Consider the following 20,737-nt stretch of genomic DNA (forward strand, 5'->3'; position numbering starts at 1 on the left):
TATAAAATATATATTGCTCCTAAAAGAAACTGTAAAAACCAGGAGATTCCAGAGGGATAAAAAAATTATATTTACTTAGACCAGTGTCTCGCCTGCTTTAAGAATCTAATAAATGTGTTAAGAACTTTAACTGCAGACTGTATGTTATGTTAACTGGAAGAAAAACTATGTCCATATATAAGTTATATACGGAATACGGAAAAACAGGAAATATAATTTTTTTAAATTTCCTTCTAGATACTAGCTTTTGATCATAATCAAGCTTCTGTCCAAGTTTAAGAAAGTTGTTGAAATTTTAAAAACTTTAACCACAGAGTGAATGTAATGTTAACTGGCAGAAAAAACTAAGTCCATTTATAAGTAAAATACGGAAAATAAGGATTTTTTTTCCAAAATTTACTTATGGATACTATCTATGATCATAAACAAGCTTCTGTCCAAGTTTGGTAGAAATTCAGGGTTGTTTAAGAAAGTTATTAAAATTTCAAAAACTTTAACCACACAGTGAATATTTCTGGACGCCGCCGCCGCCAACGACGACGACGGAATGTAAAGATCGCTATGTCTCGCGTTTGTGACAAAAGTCGCAGGCTCGACAAAAACCACACCATTAAAAATTGTTTAGCGTTGAGATGTAAACAATATATTCAGGTTAATGTAGTAGGTACCCAGGTTAGGGCAGGATGGTGCCTTCAAAGTAGTTTAGCCCCGCCACATTCGGTATGTGCCTGTCCCAAGTCAGGAGCATGTAATTCAGTGTAATGGTTGTCGTTTGTTGCTGTATCATATTTGTTTTTCCTTCATTATTTTGTACATAAATCAGGCCGTTAGTTTTCTCGTTTGAATTGTATGTGTGGATATGAATTATTAAAAGAGTCAGAGTCAATCTCTCTCACCAACAAAAAAGCAAGCCTACTGTCAATTACTTTATCAATGGACGTCTCCTTATACGCGTGAAGGATACATCTATAGCCCCGAAAGTCGTTCGGTTGTCATCGTATAACGCAGATATGTTTTAACCCGGCACATGACACTGAAACTGCGTTGACTCAGCGGTGGAATTGGTCACAGGCATTGTCAATTCTGCGTTGCATTGTAAATAGCAGAACACCCTGCAGACACAATATTCGTCTGCTATAAAAAGAGGGGAAATAACGCGCTGGTGATGGGAACGAACGCCGGGAGTCTGAGAAGTGATATCGGCTCGTTGACTTCTACAACTTTTTGTTTATTTAACCGCACAGTGCCCATTTATTTCCCCTTCACTTTCTCTCACTCGGAGTCTCCTCTCTCTCTCTCTCATACCTCTAGCTCGTTTTTTTTTTTTTAATTTTTTTTTTGTGATTTTTTGTTTTTGACAAAACGATGTTGAAGCCTTGGCTTCCGAGCTTCCGCCTAGCTACGCCACTGGTAGCTGTAAAATTGAATAAGCACATATGCATTCAATAAAAGAAAAAAGAAAAATACATTTGATTCAGGTATCTTCCGATTCTGTGAAGAGAAAAAATAGTTTGAACATTAGATCTTAAATCTATACTTAGAAATCATTTGTTTCCTGAATACTGTGAGGCAAATTATTCCAGGTAGTAGTACCATTAGATTTAAATGTTCTTAAAAAGTCAGAATTAAGTCTTGAATTGGTACATGAAGAAGTCCTGATGTTGTCGGCCTGCGCGAATGATTATGAAGATCATTACACGTTTAAATTTATTTGATAGATAATCAGGTTCTAGACCATTCATACATTTAAAATAAAACATGCAGACAGCTTGAAAATATTGTATCCTCGTAAAAAAAAGTCGCCAATCTTGCTCTCCAAACTTTAAAGTTGATGGAAAATCAAAAGACACCCTTATAATTAATCTTGCAGCACGTTTTGGAGCTTTTGAATCTTTTCCACACTACAACTTGAGGTTACCCCATAATTGTACAACAGTAGTCAATATCTATTATAAAAAACATAAAATCGTTTTAAAAAAATAGGTTCGCTCCGCTCGGCAGGTTTATATTCTGTTTTCTGTACGCCCCCTTTAAAAAATCCTGGATTCGCCCCAGATATTGATTTTTTGTTTATTTGTCTGTTCTGGGTTTTTTTATTATTATTTAGGATAATTTACTGATATATATGCCATATTTGATATAAAGAAATGTTTATAAATTAAAAAATATATATTATTGATTTGTTGTAAATTTTATTAATCTAATTAGTTCATTGTTTTATCTTCAGTGAACAAAGGATGTCATATTTGTCTTTTTCAATTATTTCTTAACTGTTTTTCCGTCTGACCTATCAGCTGTTTTCGGCTAGATTCAATGACGTGACATAGATTCTATTTATAGTTGTTTACTTCTTTCTTCGCATAGCCTCAAAGTGCGATGGGAAGCAAAAATGGCCTTTGAAACGAAGATTTTGATTGGCCATAGTTCATGACCCAGATACTTATTTACAACGAAAATCTCTCTTTTCCAAATGAAATATTAAGTTGTAGCTTAATTTTTCATGAACATGTAAAGTTTTACCTAAATGCAACTGAAAACCGGCACGAGTAAATGGAATATTAACGAATAATACACAAAAATATGTAATGAGTTCACAATGTCATAGTTTCCAATCAACCAATCAAATTGCGGGTAATCGTGGGCGAAAAACTGGGTCACGATTTGTCTGGATGTGTGTCACTCTGTCATGAAGAGTTCACGGAACATTGAAGAATAAATCAAAAACAACTGAAAATTAATGGAGTTTAATGCTGAATATTAACATCATATATACAATACAGGTAAAGTTGTTGCTTTTTGTCATGAAATTTTACGAAATTTCGGTGTGCGGACACCAAACCGGCGAAAAAATGCCGAGTTGTTTACGCCAATGTGCTCTCCGTGTACTTTTTCACCCTGAACTTGGTTCGACAGATTGTAGCACGTACCCCTAATTAATTACATGTTGAGCCACCATCTGTTCCGGTCAAGACAGGTAGACAAAGTCATTGTGGGAGATTTAGGTAACAGAAAAGTTAAAGATGACTTTTAAAGGTTGGGAATCAAAACAAAATAGAAAGTTGACAAAGGGGGCACCAAGTAGGTGTTTTGTCTACAAAACAGTTAATCAGTCATATGCATAGCCCTTTTAATACTATAAGGTAAAACAAATTTAATACAATATATTTTGCATAGTGGAGGTAAAACTAATTACAACCTGTATATTTTGCATACATGTGTATACATGTAAACTTTAATTTCATTTGATGAAAAACAAACAAAACAGTAACTTAACACCCCTGAAGGCCTAATACATCACATTACCTACATTGTAAATGTTTCATGTGACCAAATTGTAAAGTCCTCAAAAAGGGACATAATAGAAATATAAGTCACAAATTTCGAGTTAACAGTAAAAGGAAATATCCTTTGGTAAAAATGTAAGTCTGCAACCAATCATGATAAAAAAAATCCAAGAATGCATCAATGGATGCCATATACAGTCCTAAACTAGGGTGAACCAATCGAGACATGTTGAAAGTAAACTCCACAAGACAACCACATATAATTTCTAAGTGATGTTCTGCTTATCAATTATAATCGAAAATTGATTGATATGATTTTTTATGCCGCCACCGCTAGACAGGGGCATTAAGTTTTACCTTTTTATGTCCGTGCTGAAGTCGGTTTCCGTCCACTAACTTTAGTTGGCCTCAACCAAATGTTATGAAACTTCTACACAATGCCTATTACCACCAAACACAGATCGAGTTATTGACTCTGTCCATTTACCCATTATATTACCAAATATGAACTGATTTTTGTAGTAATTTCCTACCAAAATTTCAATTATTTCAGTAATTCTCGGTATTTACTGCCGGTATGGTCAATACAGTGTTTTGGTCAAGCTTGATAACTGCAACATATAATTTGAGGACCTGTTTTAAAGGTGTCTACATGCATGACATGTACAAAATGTATGTGTATACTATTTGTAGAAATTGCAATATTATTTCTCAGACATATGATATATATATAATACTGTTAAAAACCATCAGTCAAATATCAATGTAAGCAAAAAGATTTATCTGTACTAACTGTCTTTAGTGTTTTTGTTAATTGTTTTTGTGCTTTGTATCGATCTGATGAGTTAGCCCTTTTCAACCAATTTTTTATAGTTTGTTGTTAGATTGTGCTGTTACACCACTTTTTTTTGGGCATAGATATTTTGGAAAAAAGGGAAACTATCCTAATTAAGTTCATGAAGTTCCTAACTGTGAGTTTATCAGGTCACTTTCATAACACAGTTTGTAAAACCTGACTTCCAAATACATTTGGTTGCTGTTTTATTGAAACAAAACCTACATCAATTTAATTATATCTCAGAGAATGAATATAGTAGTATTCTGGTAAAAAGAATTACATGCAATGGAGATATTTTCAAAAAGCAAGCAAGTTGCAGAAACAACCAAATTGAATTTATTGAAACCTAAGTTAATTTAACACCTGGCACTTCTAAGAAAATACATGATAGGTGTGCAAACATAGTTAAACAACAACAAATAGCATTTATATATATGGTCCAGCTACATGTACAATGGAGACTTGTTAGTTTGTTACAGGCACATTGGGGTTTAACCCAGGGTTCTTACAAAGGCAAGTCCATGCATGAGTCTTGGACTCATGGAAAGCTGTCTGGATCATTTTCAAAACTGGTGAGCCCAAAGATTCATCAAAATTGTAAAATGTTGTATCAACTGAGCACAAATATCTTCTTTTTACATGTTTTATGACAAACATGACAAAAGTATAAACAAAACCTAAATTTGATCAATTTTGATGTCATTTCCTTGCTCAGTTCTGTCATGGGGACTGAAATAATTAATGATATAGAAATATAGAATAGTCCCTGGACTTGCCTTCAAAAATCCTTAGTGAGAACCCTGTTTAACCAATTTTACATGGGCACAAACCTCCCACTTTTACCTTCAATTCTATATCATGTATATACATATATGTTATAAAATTAAAACATGCATTCAAATTCTGTACTGTCACATGTAACAAAACTTTATGTAAAACTTGATCATCATTGTTTATGTTCAAGCACCTGCTAAGTTGAATACTTTTTCATGTGAATCTTGATAGTGTACTAGCGTAATTCTATACAATCAGTCCTTATTTACTTAAGTTAAAACAAAATGTCATGAATGTAGCTGAATTAGATATATGTTGTACAAAAACTTTGGCTATTGTTCATTAGAATTTGCCTTGACCATACTTGTACATGTATATTGAAATAATGTACAGAGCTCTGCCTCTTCCATTTTTGGCTGTATTCATTGAATATAAGCACTTTCACGTTATTTCAACATCTGTTTGCACTTATTTATACTTACGTTTTCAGGCTTTGCACAACTCGGCTTCTAGTGGTGCACAAATTAAATATATTAAAAGAATTTGTTTTTTGCTTCTTCATTTGTATCTACATATGTTTACATGTTGTAACAATATGGTCACTGCATGATAGACACTTTCATCAGTTATAAACTATCATGACTTTACAAACATGTCCATATGTTAAATGAATTCTGCAATAGTCTTCTACCTTCTGGATATTGTACATGTTGTAAGCCAAAAAAATAGTTTACTGATGTTCCAATCTTGTAGATCCATTCCAAATGTACAATTTGTACCAAAATGTACATGTACCAATCTGAGGGAATCACATGAACTCAGAACAGAGCAGGATGGTGTGCCTCATCAGACATGAACTCAGAACAGAGTGAGATGGTTTGATGAGGAATGAACTTAGAACAAAGTTAGATGGGGTGCACGCCTCATAAGGCATGAACTTAGAACGGATGGAGAAAGATAGTGTGCCTCATCAGGCATGAATTCAAATAATGCGAAATTGTATGCCTCATCAGGCATGAACTTAGAATGGACAGAGAAAGATGGTGTGCCTCATCAGGCATTAACTTAGAATGGACAGAGAGAGATAGTGTGCCTCATTAGGCATGAACTTAGAATGGACGGAAAGAGATAGTGGGCCTCATCAGACATGAACTTAGAATGAACGAAAAGAGATAGTGAGCCTCATCAGGCATGAACTCAAATGAAGCAAGATTGTGTTTCTCATCAGGCATGAACTTAGAATGGACACAGAGAGATAGTGTGTCTCATCAGGCACAAACTTAGTAAGGAGTGAGACAGTGAGCCTCAGCATAATTTGGACCTGAGCATGATAGTAGGCCTAATCAGACTTTTAACTCAGAACAGAGCAAGATGGTGTACCTCAATAGGCAAAGCATGTCATTCTATCTTCTGTGGTAATAGGATCCAGATGTTACTTTCCCACCATTACAAACTTTTCATTTATTGCTCCTCAGGATTTGGATCTCTCAGCGGCATCAGATCGGGATACACGGTGTGGTTTTCCATAGAGATTTTTTGAGAATTGAGAAATTGCTTGAAGGATATAGTGGTCATGAATTTTGAAGGATAGGGCCTAAATTGATGCCTGGGGGCACCACCATGTATAAAACCTCTAGGGAAAACACTTAGGATTAAACACATTTTCCTGAGGTTACTTATGACAACAATGTAAACTTGGCGGCTAACTCACAAACTTGTCTGACATAAAAGGCCTTCATGCTTTTATTAAGTTTGTGAGTTAATAAACTAAGTTTTCATCAATAATCTGTAGGAAAGTTCTATGTGGATTTTATTATTTTTCGTGGGGTACTACTTTGGTGGATTCTGTAAACCACTTCTCAAATGTCAAATGATTTTCAAACTTCTGTGTATGCAAAACTTGAAAAAAAAACAATATGTAAAAATCAGAAAAATACAATGCATAAAATATGTAACCTTTTATTTAATTAGTAACAGAAAATATAAATGAATTCTCAGTATAATAAATTTCTTGGATTTTTTTTTACACTTTTGTACTTATGTTGTAGGGGATGGTGATTTTTCTTTAGCCCCATACAGAATCATAAGCCACAAAATATGTTACCCTTGTTGATCAATCTATTTTATTAAGGAGCGTTGCCAGGTGCAGTTTCTGCAACCAGTTTAAAGGTGGTATTAAATTAAAACCAGATGTCTGCTACGGAGCATGGCAGGATTTTAAAAGAGTGTTCAGCTAACTCCACTACCATTCACCAAACCTGTTGAGGAGTGCTGAATGCATAAAACTAGGGACAATACTATATATTATACAGTACTTCCAATTTTTATTTCATTTCGCCAATGTGGTGATCGAATAGCGAGTTCAATTAGCCATTAGCAATTATGTTTAGTGTTTGTATCCACACTTGTTACCCAATGTATATTATATTGGTTATGTAGACCAAGGTATGTATTCTTACAACATATACAATGTACCTATAACACTTTTTTATTTAATTTGCAGACTTGTGTAGAAGGAGATGGCGATGGCCTTATGAAAAAAGTTTCAGATTTGGTTTCCACAATATTATGAATACTACCACAATGGGCAAAGAGGCAAGCTTGGATGGACTAGGTAAGTTAAAAAATGTGCAAAGAGGCAGGTTTGGATGGATAAGGTAAGTAAAACAATGGACAAAGAGGCAAAGTAAATTAAACAATAGACAAAGAGACACGCTTGATTGAATAATGTACGTGTAAGTCGTAAAATGGATAAAGAGGCGGGGTTGGATGAATGAAATGGAAGTTATATGATCTATAATGGATAAACATAAAAAAAATCTGCAGTGTAAGTCAAAAGTCTCCAGTTATTCACAATAGTTCAGTGTTCACTTCAAAGAATGTCAGGCATTCATTTAGAAATAATAACAATGGATTTTTTTTAACATTGCTTTCTTCATTCTTCCAGGGCAAATAAATATTTCAAAAAAATAATTTATGAGTGACTTCATTTTTCTATTACTCTTTAATATGTGAAGTTCGGTGAACATGTGAAGAGGATTTTACTTTTTATGTGATAACGAAACAATATATATATTGTAAATATTGCACATGTACATGCATTCAAACAATGTAAATGATTTTTTTTTAGTTTTGAGTGACTGCATTTTTCTATCATTTAAAGAGGAATTTGGTTTTTATGAGATCATGATGAAATAATATATATTGTAAATATTGCACATGTATTCATAAATTGTTTTTTTATTCTGTGCATTTCCTGTTAAGAAACAATCATGACATTTGAGATTAAGGTATAAAAAACACCTATATAAACGTACGGTTAACCATGTCTGGTACACTTTCCAATGCTGTCAATTGTGTTCACCTCAACGGTGATGAAAAGCACCTGCCATTTAAGTTCCTATACATGCTCCAACATAAAGGTCAGCAATTGTTTAGTTGTTAAAATGTAGTCCTTTATATTTATCAATACACACACCAGGTAAATTAAGGTTAATTTCCAGGAAATGTATACTTGTACATATGGTACAGTTAACATCTTTATACCGAACACTGACTTGTACTTTTTGTTGGTCATTTATCGTCCTGGATGTATGTTTTGAAATTTGAATGTATTTAACATTTGATTAATATCTGGACATGATTTAACATAAAGTTTAGATCTAGAATGATTTCTGGTAGAAAGGGTAAGTTAAACATGTTAAAAGATACATCTTCTTTTCTCAAGGTTTCAAATACATGTATGTACATTGTACATGTAAGATTACATGATCTTCTAACAGGTGTTTTTCCCCGGAAAAATATGACATCACCTAGCAAATATCTTTGCGTCACAATGTCCCATGACACATTTTCCCCCAAATGACCCATTGAAGTGATTCAATTTTAAAAAGTTTGCGATAAATAACCATGATCACTGTTAATGCTGGTGAATTATCACCATGATCTGACATGGTTAATGCTGCTGAAAATTGTCACCAAGATCTGACACTGTTAATGCTGGTGAAAATTGTCACCATGATCTGACACTGTTAATGTTGGTTAAAATTATCACCATGATCTGACACTATTAATGCTGGTTAATTATCACCATGATCTGACACTGTTAATGCTGGTGAAAGTTATCACCATGATCTGACACTGTTAATGCTGGTGAATTATCACCATGATCTAAACTGTTAATGCTGGTGAATAATCACCATGTTCTGACACTGTTAATGCTGGTGAAATGTTGGTATTTTTCCAGCCCTAATTTTAGCCTTTTGGAACTATACATGTATGATAGTTTCATGTGCAAAATAACCAGCTCTGATATTTAGATTTTAGCCTAGGCCTCTGGAATTTACCATGTTAAACATGGTTAAATCCTTAATTTGTATAGCATTGTGGATTCATTCATTATTTATGAGAAAATATATTATGTGCATACAGATGAACAAAATACACATTTCATACACAGAGATGAATATGATGAACAAAATACACATTTAATACATAGAGGTGAACAAAATACACATTTAATATATAAAGGTGAACAAAATACACATGTGACATCTCATACATAGAGATGAACAAAATACACACATTTCATACATAGAGGTGAACAAAATACACATTTCATACACAGAGATGAACAAAATACACATTTCTTATATAGAGGTGAACAAAGTACACATTTCATACACAGAGATGAACAAAATACACATTTTATACACAGAGATGAACAAAATACAAATTTCATACATACATGACATAATGGTGAACAAAATACACATTTCATACACAGAGATGAACAAAATACACATTTCATACAAAGAAATGAACAAAATACACATTTCATACACAGGTGTCCTTCATTTCTGTATTCTTAATTTTTTTTTAGACCATTTTTTTATATTCTTTATAAATTTGGCCTGTTATTCTATATTCTTTATATTTAGTACCCCATTATTCTCTATTTATTTTTATTTTGGACGATTTTTCTATATTTTTAAGCCCTTTATTCTGCACATTTTGCCCATTATTCTCTTTTCTGTAAACACCATACAGACCCTCATAGAGCATGTAGAGATGAACAAAATACACAGTCCATACATAGAGATGAACAAAATACACATTTCATAAACTCATATAGGCTTAAGCTTGTACTAGTATGTAAGATGAATGTTACAGTTGTCAATCCACGAATTTTAAATATTCAAGAATTTTTTTTTTCTCAATGAACAAAAACCAGTTCCCATGAAAATCCATGTAAGTAAATTGACTGTTACATGTATTTGGTATTCTACAAATTGTACTTGATGTAAAACCAATTATACAGAGTGTTACTATACAATGTACAGAAGAATGTGTTACTTGATAAATGTTTATGATTATATAACGTCTTGTCTATAGTCCTGAAGGGAAAACGTTGATGTCTATAATATGTGTAACGTCTTCATAATATGTGGGATCTTTAATTTTTTTTAATCAAAGGTGTGAAAGAGTATGTAATTTTCTCTAAAATGGTCATCACTTCAGCTAATAATTCATCAACTTTGTATACGATTATTCTTATTCCTAGAATACCTATTTTTTCTTTATTAAGAGGGTATACAATGGTATATATACATTTGTAGGTTAACAACAATGAAGTATTTAATTTTCTATCTAAGGCTTGTATACAGACTTTGGCTAAACAAGGAAATCATCAGTATCTTCCATAGAAAATTTGTCATGCATGGTGGGTCCATGGTGAATTTGCAACGCGGCGTGCGACACTTCTTTTTCATATATTGATGAAAATAGAATTTTCCTTTATCTGTGAAAATTGATACCTTAGGAAGTTAAGTTAATCGACAGTATGCAAATATCAGTGGCCTCAGATTATTGGAGAAGTTATATACTAAAGCCTAATGTGTAGTCCTTTCTTTAAGCTTATTTAAAGTACATTTTGTATGTTTAAATAGGAGAAATTGTGATTTAGGTGATGACAATTTGATAGGGGGGGGGGGGGGGGGAAGGAGGATTTTTTTAGGATTGACTATTCATTATATGACCGCAAAAATTAAAAAATTTTTGGTTGTATATTGGTATCACGTTGTCGTCGTCGTCGTCAGGGTTGTCTGACAGATGGTTTCCGGTTAATAACTTTAGTTTAAGTGAATAGAAATCAATAAAATTTTAACACAAGGTTTATAACTACAAAAGGAAGGTTGGGATTGATTTTTGGGGTTATGGTCCCAAAGGTTTAGGAATAAGGGGCCAAAAAAGGGGCCCAAATAAGCATTTTTGCAGTTTCCAGACAATAACTTGTGTTTAAGTGTATGAATCTCTCTGAAATTATACCACAAGTTTCCATACAACAAAGGGATGGTTATGCGGGGTTATGGCTCATACCATTTAGCAATTAGGGGAAAAAAAGGGGGAAAAACAAGGGTTTTTATGGTTAAAGGACAATTTAGACAATTTAAAAGCAGTGTAAGGGAGGTAATCCAATCCATTTAAAGAATACTGTTGTATATATGTTTGATTACCTCCATTACACTGCTTGTAAATTATGTATTAAGAAATAATGACCAACAGAGACCAAATGACATAGACATGATAGAAGTTAAGAATTTATAGGTCACCGTACGGCCTTCAACAATGATAAAAACTAATACTGTATAGTCAACTATAAAAGGCCCTGAAATGACAAGTGTAAAACAATTCAAATGAGAAAACTAACGGCCTGATTTATGTACAAACCAATGAACGAAAATAACAGATGTGATATACAACAACATATGACAACCACTGAATTACTGGCTCCTGACTTGGGACAGAAAACACATACAGAATGTGGCAGGGTTAAACTAGTTTGTTGGCGCCAAACCCTCCCCCTTACATGGGACAGTTGTGTAACAGTACAACATGTTTAAATAGTTAATACTTAAAGATAGAAAGTATTTCAAATCTTTAATCACATAATTGACTATTGATTTATAGACCCACAACTTTTTTTTTATTTGATATGTAAAGTAATATCCTATAAATGGTAAATCGTATGGTTCTTTATTGTCAGTTTTTGGTTCTGGAATTATTGTTTGTTGATAGGATGTTCAAATCAAAATGTTTGACTTCACAGTTTACAAGTTACACAGTTTTGAAATATTTAGTGTATATAAATCCAGTAAATATGAAATTTTTGAAAGCGTTTATTATTGTAATTGTTAAACAATGGACAAAGATGCAAGATTAATTATCAGGAAATATTTCATACAAATAATGCTATGAAAATTTAAAATGCTAGTTTTTATTGTTGCATAACCTTTTAATAATAATCATGATAATCCTGTTGCGATTTTGGCAAAAATAAAAACATTTACAGTAATCCTAATCTAAGTGTCAATGTTTTCTAGCGACCTACAGGTATTATAATACAAATGAACCTAACATGCAGTTCACTAGAACACATTAAATGTAACGATTAGGTTTATACTGTAAATGTTTTTAGTTTCGTCAATATCTTTTAAGGGGATGTGGTATGATTGCCAATATTGTGGCATGAATGAGACAACTATCCTCAAGAGTCCAAATGACGTGGATATAAGTAAAGGCAACAGTAGTATACCCCTGTTCAATAGTCATAATTCGATTAAGCAAAAAACAAATCCAGGTAACAAACTAAAACCAAGGAAAACACATCAACTATAAAAGGAAAACAGGGGTACAACAGAAACACTGAACTATAACAAAAGCAAACGCCAACATACATAGAAACCTATTGTCTGATAACAACTGCCATATTCCTCACTTGGTACAGGACATTTTAGGACAAAATGGTGGGTTGAACCTGGTTTTATGGCTAGCCAATTGCAAACCTCCCGCTTATATGGCAATGTTAAAAATACCGCTAAAATGACAACACTACGTGACAGACATACAGTACAAACAAATGCAAGAACACTCAGCACAGAGAAATACATTAATAAATAATACAATAGTACATTACAACATGTAAACCGCAGAATAACAACGGACACCTCCCATGAATTTAGGACAGCACACCAGAACACCACAAACGAAATATAAACTGCGCGTCACATGAATGGATGCATGAACGTCACAAAAAGTGTAAGCAACTATTGGTCTCTGTATGGCCTTCAACAATGAGCAAAACGTTTTTCTTATATATTTATAGTCAACAATAATAAAAAGCCCTGGCTTGACAAAAAACAATTTGGTGGTTGTCTGTTTCACTTGCCTTATATGTCAAGAAGTGCATCATACATAAAACTATAATGTCTTATAATAGAACTATAAACAGCTGTGGAAGGTTTAGTTAGCTATAAAACCAGGGTTAACCCACCATTTTCTTCAGAAAATGCTTGTACAAAGTCAGGAATATGACAGTTGTTTTTCTATTGGTTCAGGGGCATTAGTGGCTAAGTGGTCTAAGTAGTCGAACTACTGTATCACTAGCCTGTCAACACTGAGGTTGTGAGCTCCAATCTCACACTAGCGGTTGTGCTGAATTCCTATCTTAATTGACTAGGATTTTCAGTTTTCCTACCAAAGGTCTGTGGTTCTCTCTGGGCACTCCAGATTCCTCCACCAATAAAAACTTACTTCGATGAAATAGCACAATAGTGCCAAAAGTGGCGTTCAGCACCAATCAATCAATTAATCCATATGTTTGATTTTGTCAGTTTGTATGGACTTCCCCTTTTTTAATTGACTTTGGAGTTATATATTTTTGTTAATACTTTTTATGCCCCCGCCGTAGCGGTTGGGGCATTAAGTTTTACCCTTGTCCGTCTGTACGTACGTACGTACGTCCGTCCGTCCGTTCCTCCCAAAATTGGTTTCCGTTCTCTAACTTGAGTTTGCCTCAACCAAATGTTATGAAACTTATACACAATGCTTATTTTCACAAAACACAGATCAAGTTTGAATTTTGGTGGCGTCACTTTAACCGTTCTAGAGTTATGCCCCTTTATAAATGGAAAAATTGCAAAATTTTTAGTTTCCGTTCTCTAACTTAAGTTTGCCTCAACCAAATGTTATGAAACTTATACACAAGGCTTATTACCTACAAAATACAGATCAAGTATGAATTTTGGTGGCGTCATTTCAACCGTTCTAGAGTTATGCCCCTTTATAAATGAAAAAATTGCAAAATTTTTAGTTTCCGTCCTCTAACTTAAGTTTGCCTCAACCAAATGTTATGAAACTTATACACAAGGCTTATTACCACAAAACACAGATCAAGTATGAATTTTGGTGGCGTCACTTTAACCGTTCTAGAGTTATGCCCTTTATAAATGGAAAAATTGCAAAATTTTTAGTTTCCGTTCTCTAACTTAAGTTTGCCTCAACCAAATGTTATGAAACTTATACACAATGCTTATTACCACAAAACACAGATCAAGTTTGAATTTTGGTGGCGTCACTTTAACCGTTCTAGAGTTATGCCCCTTTATAAATGGAAAAAATTGCAAAATTTTTATTTTCTTCTAAATATCAAGTTATTTTTAAAATTGGAGTTATCTTCCTTTGTCCATGATTATAGTTGAATCAACTACAATGAATGCTTTATACAATGCAATGTTTAATTTTGACTTCCACTGATAAAACACAGATCAAGTTGAATTTGGGTAGTGTCACTTTAACCATTATTGAGTTATGCCCCTTTATAAATAGAAAAATTGCTGAATTTTTAATTTCTGTTCTCTACTTAAGTTAGCCTCAACCAAATGTTATGAGACTTACACACAAAACTCAGATCAAGTTCAAATTTGGGTAGCGTCACTTTTACTGTTCTTCAGTTATGTCCCTTTATAACTATATGATATGCAAGCGGGGGCATCATCTGTGTCCACATGTGGACACTATCCACATTTATTTTTATAATAGTTCACTAGCATACAAAAAGTGAAACAATTAATAAGTGACAGCTAATTACTCAGTCTAATTAGAAAGTTGCCACAGAAGTGATTTCCTGTATTTTTTTAATAGCAGGATGATTTTAAAAAAAAGAGGACATAATATGAATAGGTTTTTGTTTTTTTGTTAAAAACTTTAATAATTAAAAAAAAATGTAGGAAAACAGTTAAATCCTGACATGGAAGGCTATTGTACCTGACTGTCAGCTCCTAAGGAGATCTCTGCATAACACCACACATGTTGCTCAGTCTTTAGTTTTCTATGTTGTGTTTTGTGTACTTAAGTGTTTGTCTGTTGGTCTTTTTCTTTTTTTGTCATGGCTTGGTCAGTTTATTTTTTCGACTTATGAGTTTGAATGTCCCTTTGGTATCTTTCGCCTCTCTTTTACATAACAGAGTAGTCAGAAATATCGGCACCTTTTGATTTAAAGGAAGGACTATTGTACTTACATGTATTTAGGTCATTTAACTACCTATGCAATAGCTCAGTTCATTAGTACTGGCGTTAAACATATTTAATGGAAGAATGACTAACATTCAACAACAGTCATTTAATGGAACTTGATAGTTATTTACTAAGCTTGTTATATCAGTGTTGACATTAGCAAGTTTTTGTAACAATTAGATTATACTGTTACATGATTATTAATGTGTTCCTTAATAATTCAAAGTACAAAAAAAATGTATGAGACTGGCTCAAGCTGGGAACCATTAGACCAGTGGATGAAGTTGGTTGCGGTCTGCCATAATTTATGTTAATTTTTATGTGATTATTTCAATTAGGATGTCATGGATGTTTATTAATAGTTTTCTCTTTTGAATTGGTTCACATTTTGTTATTCAGAGGCATTTTATAGATTACTATAAGATGCAGGTTTGCTCATTGTTGAAGGCTCTGTGGCAAAAGTGGTAGGGTCGGGGGTAAACTTCTGAAAGTGACAAGCAAAATAAAAAACACACAAAAAAAACACACTTCTATTGTCTATAGAAGAATTAGTCTGTCCTCTATCATTTTCGTTTTTTATTTTCAATAATTTTGCCAAAGAATGGGTGTTAAATACATAGTTGTGTCCCCTTCCTCCTATAGCTGAGGCTTTTATGCCATTGAAATGGCCATTTACTAATAAGAAACATAGGAGTTAAGTAAATGGTCATTTGAGTGATATTAGCAGCCACCTTCAATGCTAAACACATCACATGTTTTGGAAATGGTCATTTCAATAATATTAGCTACCACCTTAAACGCTAAACACATCACATGTTTTGGTAATGGTCTCTCGATCACATTACCTGTCACCTTCAACTCTAAACACTTCAGGTATTTTTAGAATGATAGTTACAAGGACATTTGCCAAACACGTCAGGTGTTTTGGAATGGGTCCTATTTTATACCAAATCAGGTCATTTTGGAATCAAAATTAGTTGATTTGGAAAGTATGAAAATAAGAAGATGTGGTATGATTGCCAATTCGACAGCTCTCAACCAGATACCAAATGACGTCGAAGTTAGCAAATATTGGTCACCATTATGGCCTTCAAAAATGAGCAAAACCCATACCGCTTAGTACTTAGCTAATGCTTTACAATTACTGGCCCTGAAATGACAATTGTAAAACAATTCAAAGGAGACAACTTACAGCCTGATTTATGTACAAAACAAACACGATATACTGCTACAAACAACAACCACTGAATTACAGACTCCTGGCTTGTTCTTTTTACAGACCCTTGGGAATAACTAGTTTTACCATTCCATTGAAAACTTGTCCATATGTTCATATTATCTATTCAAAACATAGTTATTTGACCATACTTTGGTTGGTCAGGGTGTTATTATTGAAGATTTTTGGTTCAGGGACATTGTAGAAGTGGTCAATAATTTGAGACCTAGATAATGGACAGAGGTCATTTATTGATTTGTATGTAGGGATCTGTGACTTTTGTTGTTAATTCTACTACAGCTCTACAGGTGGTGGCCATGGATTACAGGTCAATTATTGGAATGGTCGGTGATATTGAAACTGTTATTTGTTTACTGGTTCTTTAATTATGTATTTAATGGAAAATTTCATTAATAGATTTTTATCCTTCACAGATTTTGGATAGATTTCTATCTTTCATTATTTTGGATAGATTTCTATCTTTCACATATTTTGGATAGATTTCTATCTTTCATTATTTTGGATAGATTTCTATCTTTCACATATTTTGGATATATTTCTATCCTTCACATATTTTGGATATATTTCTATAATTTTGGATTGATTTCTATCTTTCACAGATTTTGAATAGATTTCTATCTTTCATTATTTTGGATAGATTTCTATCTTTCACATATTTTGGATATATTTCTATCCTTCACATATTTTGGATATATTTCTATCCTTCACATATTTTGGATAGATTTTATCCTTCAATGATTTTGGATAGATTTCTATCTTTCATGATTTTGGATAGATTTCTATCTTTCACATATTTTGGATAGATTTCTATCCTTCACATATTTTGGATAGATGTGTTAATAATCTTTCACTGATTTTGGATAGATTTCTATCCTTCACATATTTTGGATAGATGTCTATCCTTCACATATTTTGGATAGATTAGAGGGAGCAACACTTAATTTTAGAACTGAAACTTGCACTTCAAATTGACAATATCAGTTAAAACAGACTGAAGGTCATAATAGATCTCACAGAATAATATCTAACTACTACTACAGGGGCGTTCTACGACCTCAACCACCCATGAGGGTCTCCCACAGTCGGGTTAACTAATCTTTGGACTAGTTGGTCAATATATATAGCGCTGGACACAGTGCAGATGGTGTTGTCTCAATATCCCAATAGCATGTCTAATTCGAATCCTGGCGAGGGAAGAACAAAAATTTGCTTCCGCAAATTTGCAGATTTAACATTGTTGTGCTGATATTTAGAGTAATTATGAATATAATATGTGATTTCAGCCGTGTATCACCTTCACTGGTGATCCAATGGATGGATCTGTCCTAGAGTTGTCACTTGTTTAGACATATTTAACAATTTTTGTCCAAGCTGTGCATAAAATATGAAAAAAATAAGGCTGAAAATGTTCTAAGTAGTTATATTCAATATGAATATTCACATTTTGTCTATTAAGACATCAAATTGTTCAAAAATGTTCTCCATAGTTTCCTACCAGTTTCACTTTTTCACAGATATTCGTGGAAATGGTTGCTAGCGACGTCGTCAGGGGTAATGTAAAACTGGTAGGAAACTATGGAGAACATTTTTGAACAATTTGATGTCTTAATAGACAAAATGTGAATATTCATATTGAATATAAATATGTAGCGCATTTTTGGCCTTATTTTGGGGTCTTATATTGCTATCAAATTTGTCATCGTCGTCGTCGTTGTCCAAAGACATTTGGTTTCCAGACAATAACTTAAGTTTAAGTGTATAGATCTCTATGAAATTTTACCAAAAGGTTCAATACCACTCAAGAAAGGTTGGGATTGTTTTTGGGGTTGACGGTCCCAACCGTGTACGAATTAGGGGCCAAAAAGGGGCCCAAAACAAGCATTTTTCTTGTTTCAGGACAATAATTTGTGTATAAGTATATTGATTGCTCTGAAATTGTACCACAAGGTTCAATATCACAAGTCGAAGGTTGGGATTCATTTTGGGGGTAATTGTCCAAACCGTTCAGGAATTAGGGGCCAAAAAGGGTCTAAAATAAGTATTTTTCCTAGTTTTGAGACAATATATTAAACTTGTGTTTAAGTGTATAGATGTCTCTTAAAATGAGATTTTCTTCAATGTTATTTTTTTTTTGGAAAAGGGGGGGGTTTAAAAAAAAATTCTTTTGAGGGGACAATTTTTTATCCTCAAGATTTAAGAAATTAACAAGATAATTCCTTCAAATATTTATTTTTGGTAAAAGGGGGTGGGTGTCAATTTTTTTTCTTCAAGATTTAAGAAATTGTTTATTTTCCAAAGAAAAATTGGGGGTCACAATTGCTAATTCTTTGTATAATATTAGTCTGAAAACAGATTTACTAAGTATTGCGCAACAGCACAGTGTATTGCACAAAAGCAAGAAATCTTCAATTGAATATAAATTCAAATCATATAACCAATTTTAAGTTCTTTGACTACATTTATTCTGTGTCAGAAACCTATAATGTGTCAAGTATTTAATTACAATCCAAATTCAGACCTGTATCAAGCTTGAATATTGTGTCCATTTTTGCCCCAACTGTTCAGAGTTGGACCTCCGAGGTCTTATCCATCTGGACTTGGCGAAGCAGTTTATTTACATATATATATATATAGTTAATTAATCAATCATTTGTACATTTGGTGTCATTTGGTTTCTCAGCCCTCGCGGGTTCAATACAGATGGTGCGTCCAGACAGAAAATTCTGTATCCTGGACATGTACATGCCTAAATGTGAACCCTTAGAATGTCTCAGTTTTAAACAATAAAATATCTTACATCTTCAATATGAGGCATAGTAGTAGATGTATACCAATGTTATAAACTCATAGATCTTATAAACCAAGCGACAAACCTGAGGGAATCTTAACTATTGTTTACCCCATACCAGACAAGTATAGAATATATATTGTATTTTGACCTCTAGATGTGTTTTGAACATTTTTTATCCAGGTCAATGCACTATATAGAACCTATATAATTGTATGATCCAATTGGATTTATTGTAAATATGGTCAATGCTTTCTAGTACTGATGTATGAAATATTTGCCACTGGATGTTAATTAAGAAAACAACAATAAATCGTATGTACATTTACCCCTCATCTCATTTTATTGTAAATGTTTCTGCATACATGTATTTTAAGAAGTTTAATTTCACCAACAACATGAACAAGAGACTTGAAAAAATTTTGTAGCACTTGTTTAACCATGTTAACCCCAAAAAGATAAAGTCTATACTTAGGTCAAACAATAGATTTTAAAGAAGTATATAAATTTCACCACCTGAAGAGACTTAAAAACATTTTGTAGCAGTTTTTTAACCCCTAGTTGACAAAGTTGTTTCTATATTTAGGTCAGACATTAGATTTATAAAGAAGGACATGATTATACACATATAGTCCTGTTGACCTATTAACCTATGATGAATCAAGTATATAACTTTGTAAATATCTTGTTTACAACTCAAAACCACCTCAGCTGTAAAACGGGTCAATGTCATGTATATAAACTTCATATAAAAAATAATTAACATTTTCTTTACCAATCAATAAAACTTAGGTTGATCCACCTGTAAACAAACTAATGTCCAATTACTGTGCATTCATTCTTTTTCTTTTGTTGATTTCATGGGATATATGTAAACCATGAATTTAAATGTTCATCAAAGTAAAATTTTTCAAAAGGCTGCAAAATTTAGCAAAACCATGAAATCAAATATCCACGAAATAACTATTTTTCCTCACTCCATGAAAACAAATGTATCCACAGTACTTTTTCTCATCAAAGTTTTAATTAGATTCCCATACAAAAGTTATAGACAAAATTTCACTCTTTTAATTGTGCAGGGATTAAAAGTAAAATCCAAAGGTTGAATGTGTAGACCCAAGGTGAGGAGCCTGTACCTAAGTTTATCAGAATTCCTTCAGGGTCCAACCTAAGTTCAGAAATTCATGCAACCAGTACATGTAGTACTGCTAAGTAGATCATCTACATCAATCACTGCAGGTGCGTTCAACAACAGAACTTGATTTACTGAGGATTGAGTTTTCCGCTGAAGGTCTGTGATTCTCTCTGGACACTCAGGCTTCCTCCTCCAATCAAAACCAGCTGCCACGATAAAGTTCTGAAAGTGGTGTTAAACACCAATGATCAATCTATCAATTATTTGAATAAGAAACATCATAGATAAAACAGGAAAATGCAGATTATAATGTTACATTGACAGCGAA

At 33.2% G+C, this 20,737-nt stretch overlaps 1 protein-coding gene across 1 annotated transcript in view; it reads left to right on the forward strand.

Annotated features, from left to right (window-relative positions):
- Positions 1–2,646: 2,646 nt before the first annotated feature.
- Positions 2,647–20,737, forward strand: part of LOC127717919 (ecdysone-inducible protein E75-like) — a 66,818-nt gene continuing 48,727 nt past the window's right edge. Inside the window, exons 1-2 of the mRNA XM_052223785.1 lie at positions 2,647–2,780; positions 7,400–7,510. Coding sequence (XP_052079745.1) covers positions 7,465–7,510 — 46 coding nt within the window. The 5' untranslated portion in view covers positions 2,647–2,780; positions 7,400–7,464. The remainder of the gene's footprint in view (positions 2,781–7,399; positions 7,511–20,737) is intronic.

The sequence above is a fragment of the Mytilus californianus genome, unplaced genomic scaffold, assembly GCF_021869535.1.
Source record: "Mytilus californianus isolate M0D057914Y unplaced genomic scaffold, xbMytCali1.0.p SCAF_10, whole genome shotgun sequence".
Taxonomy (NCBI): domain Eukaryota; kingdom Metazoa; phylum Mollusca; class Bivalvia; order Mytilida; family Mytilidae; genus Mytilus; species Mytilus californianus.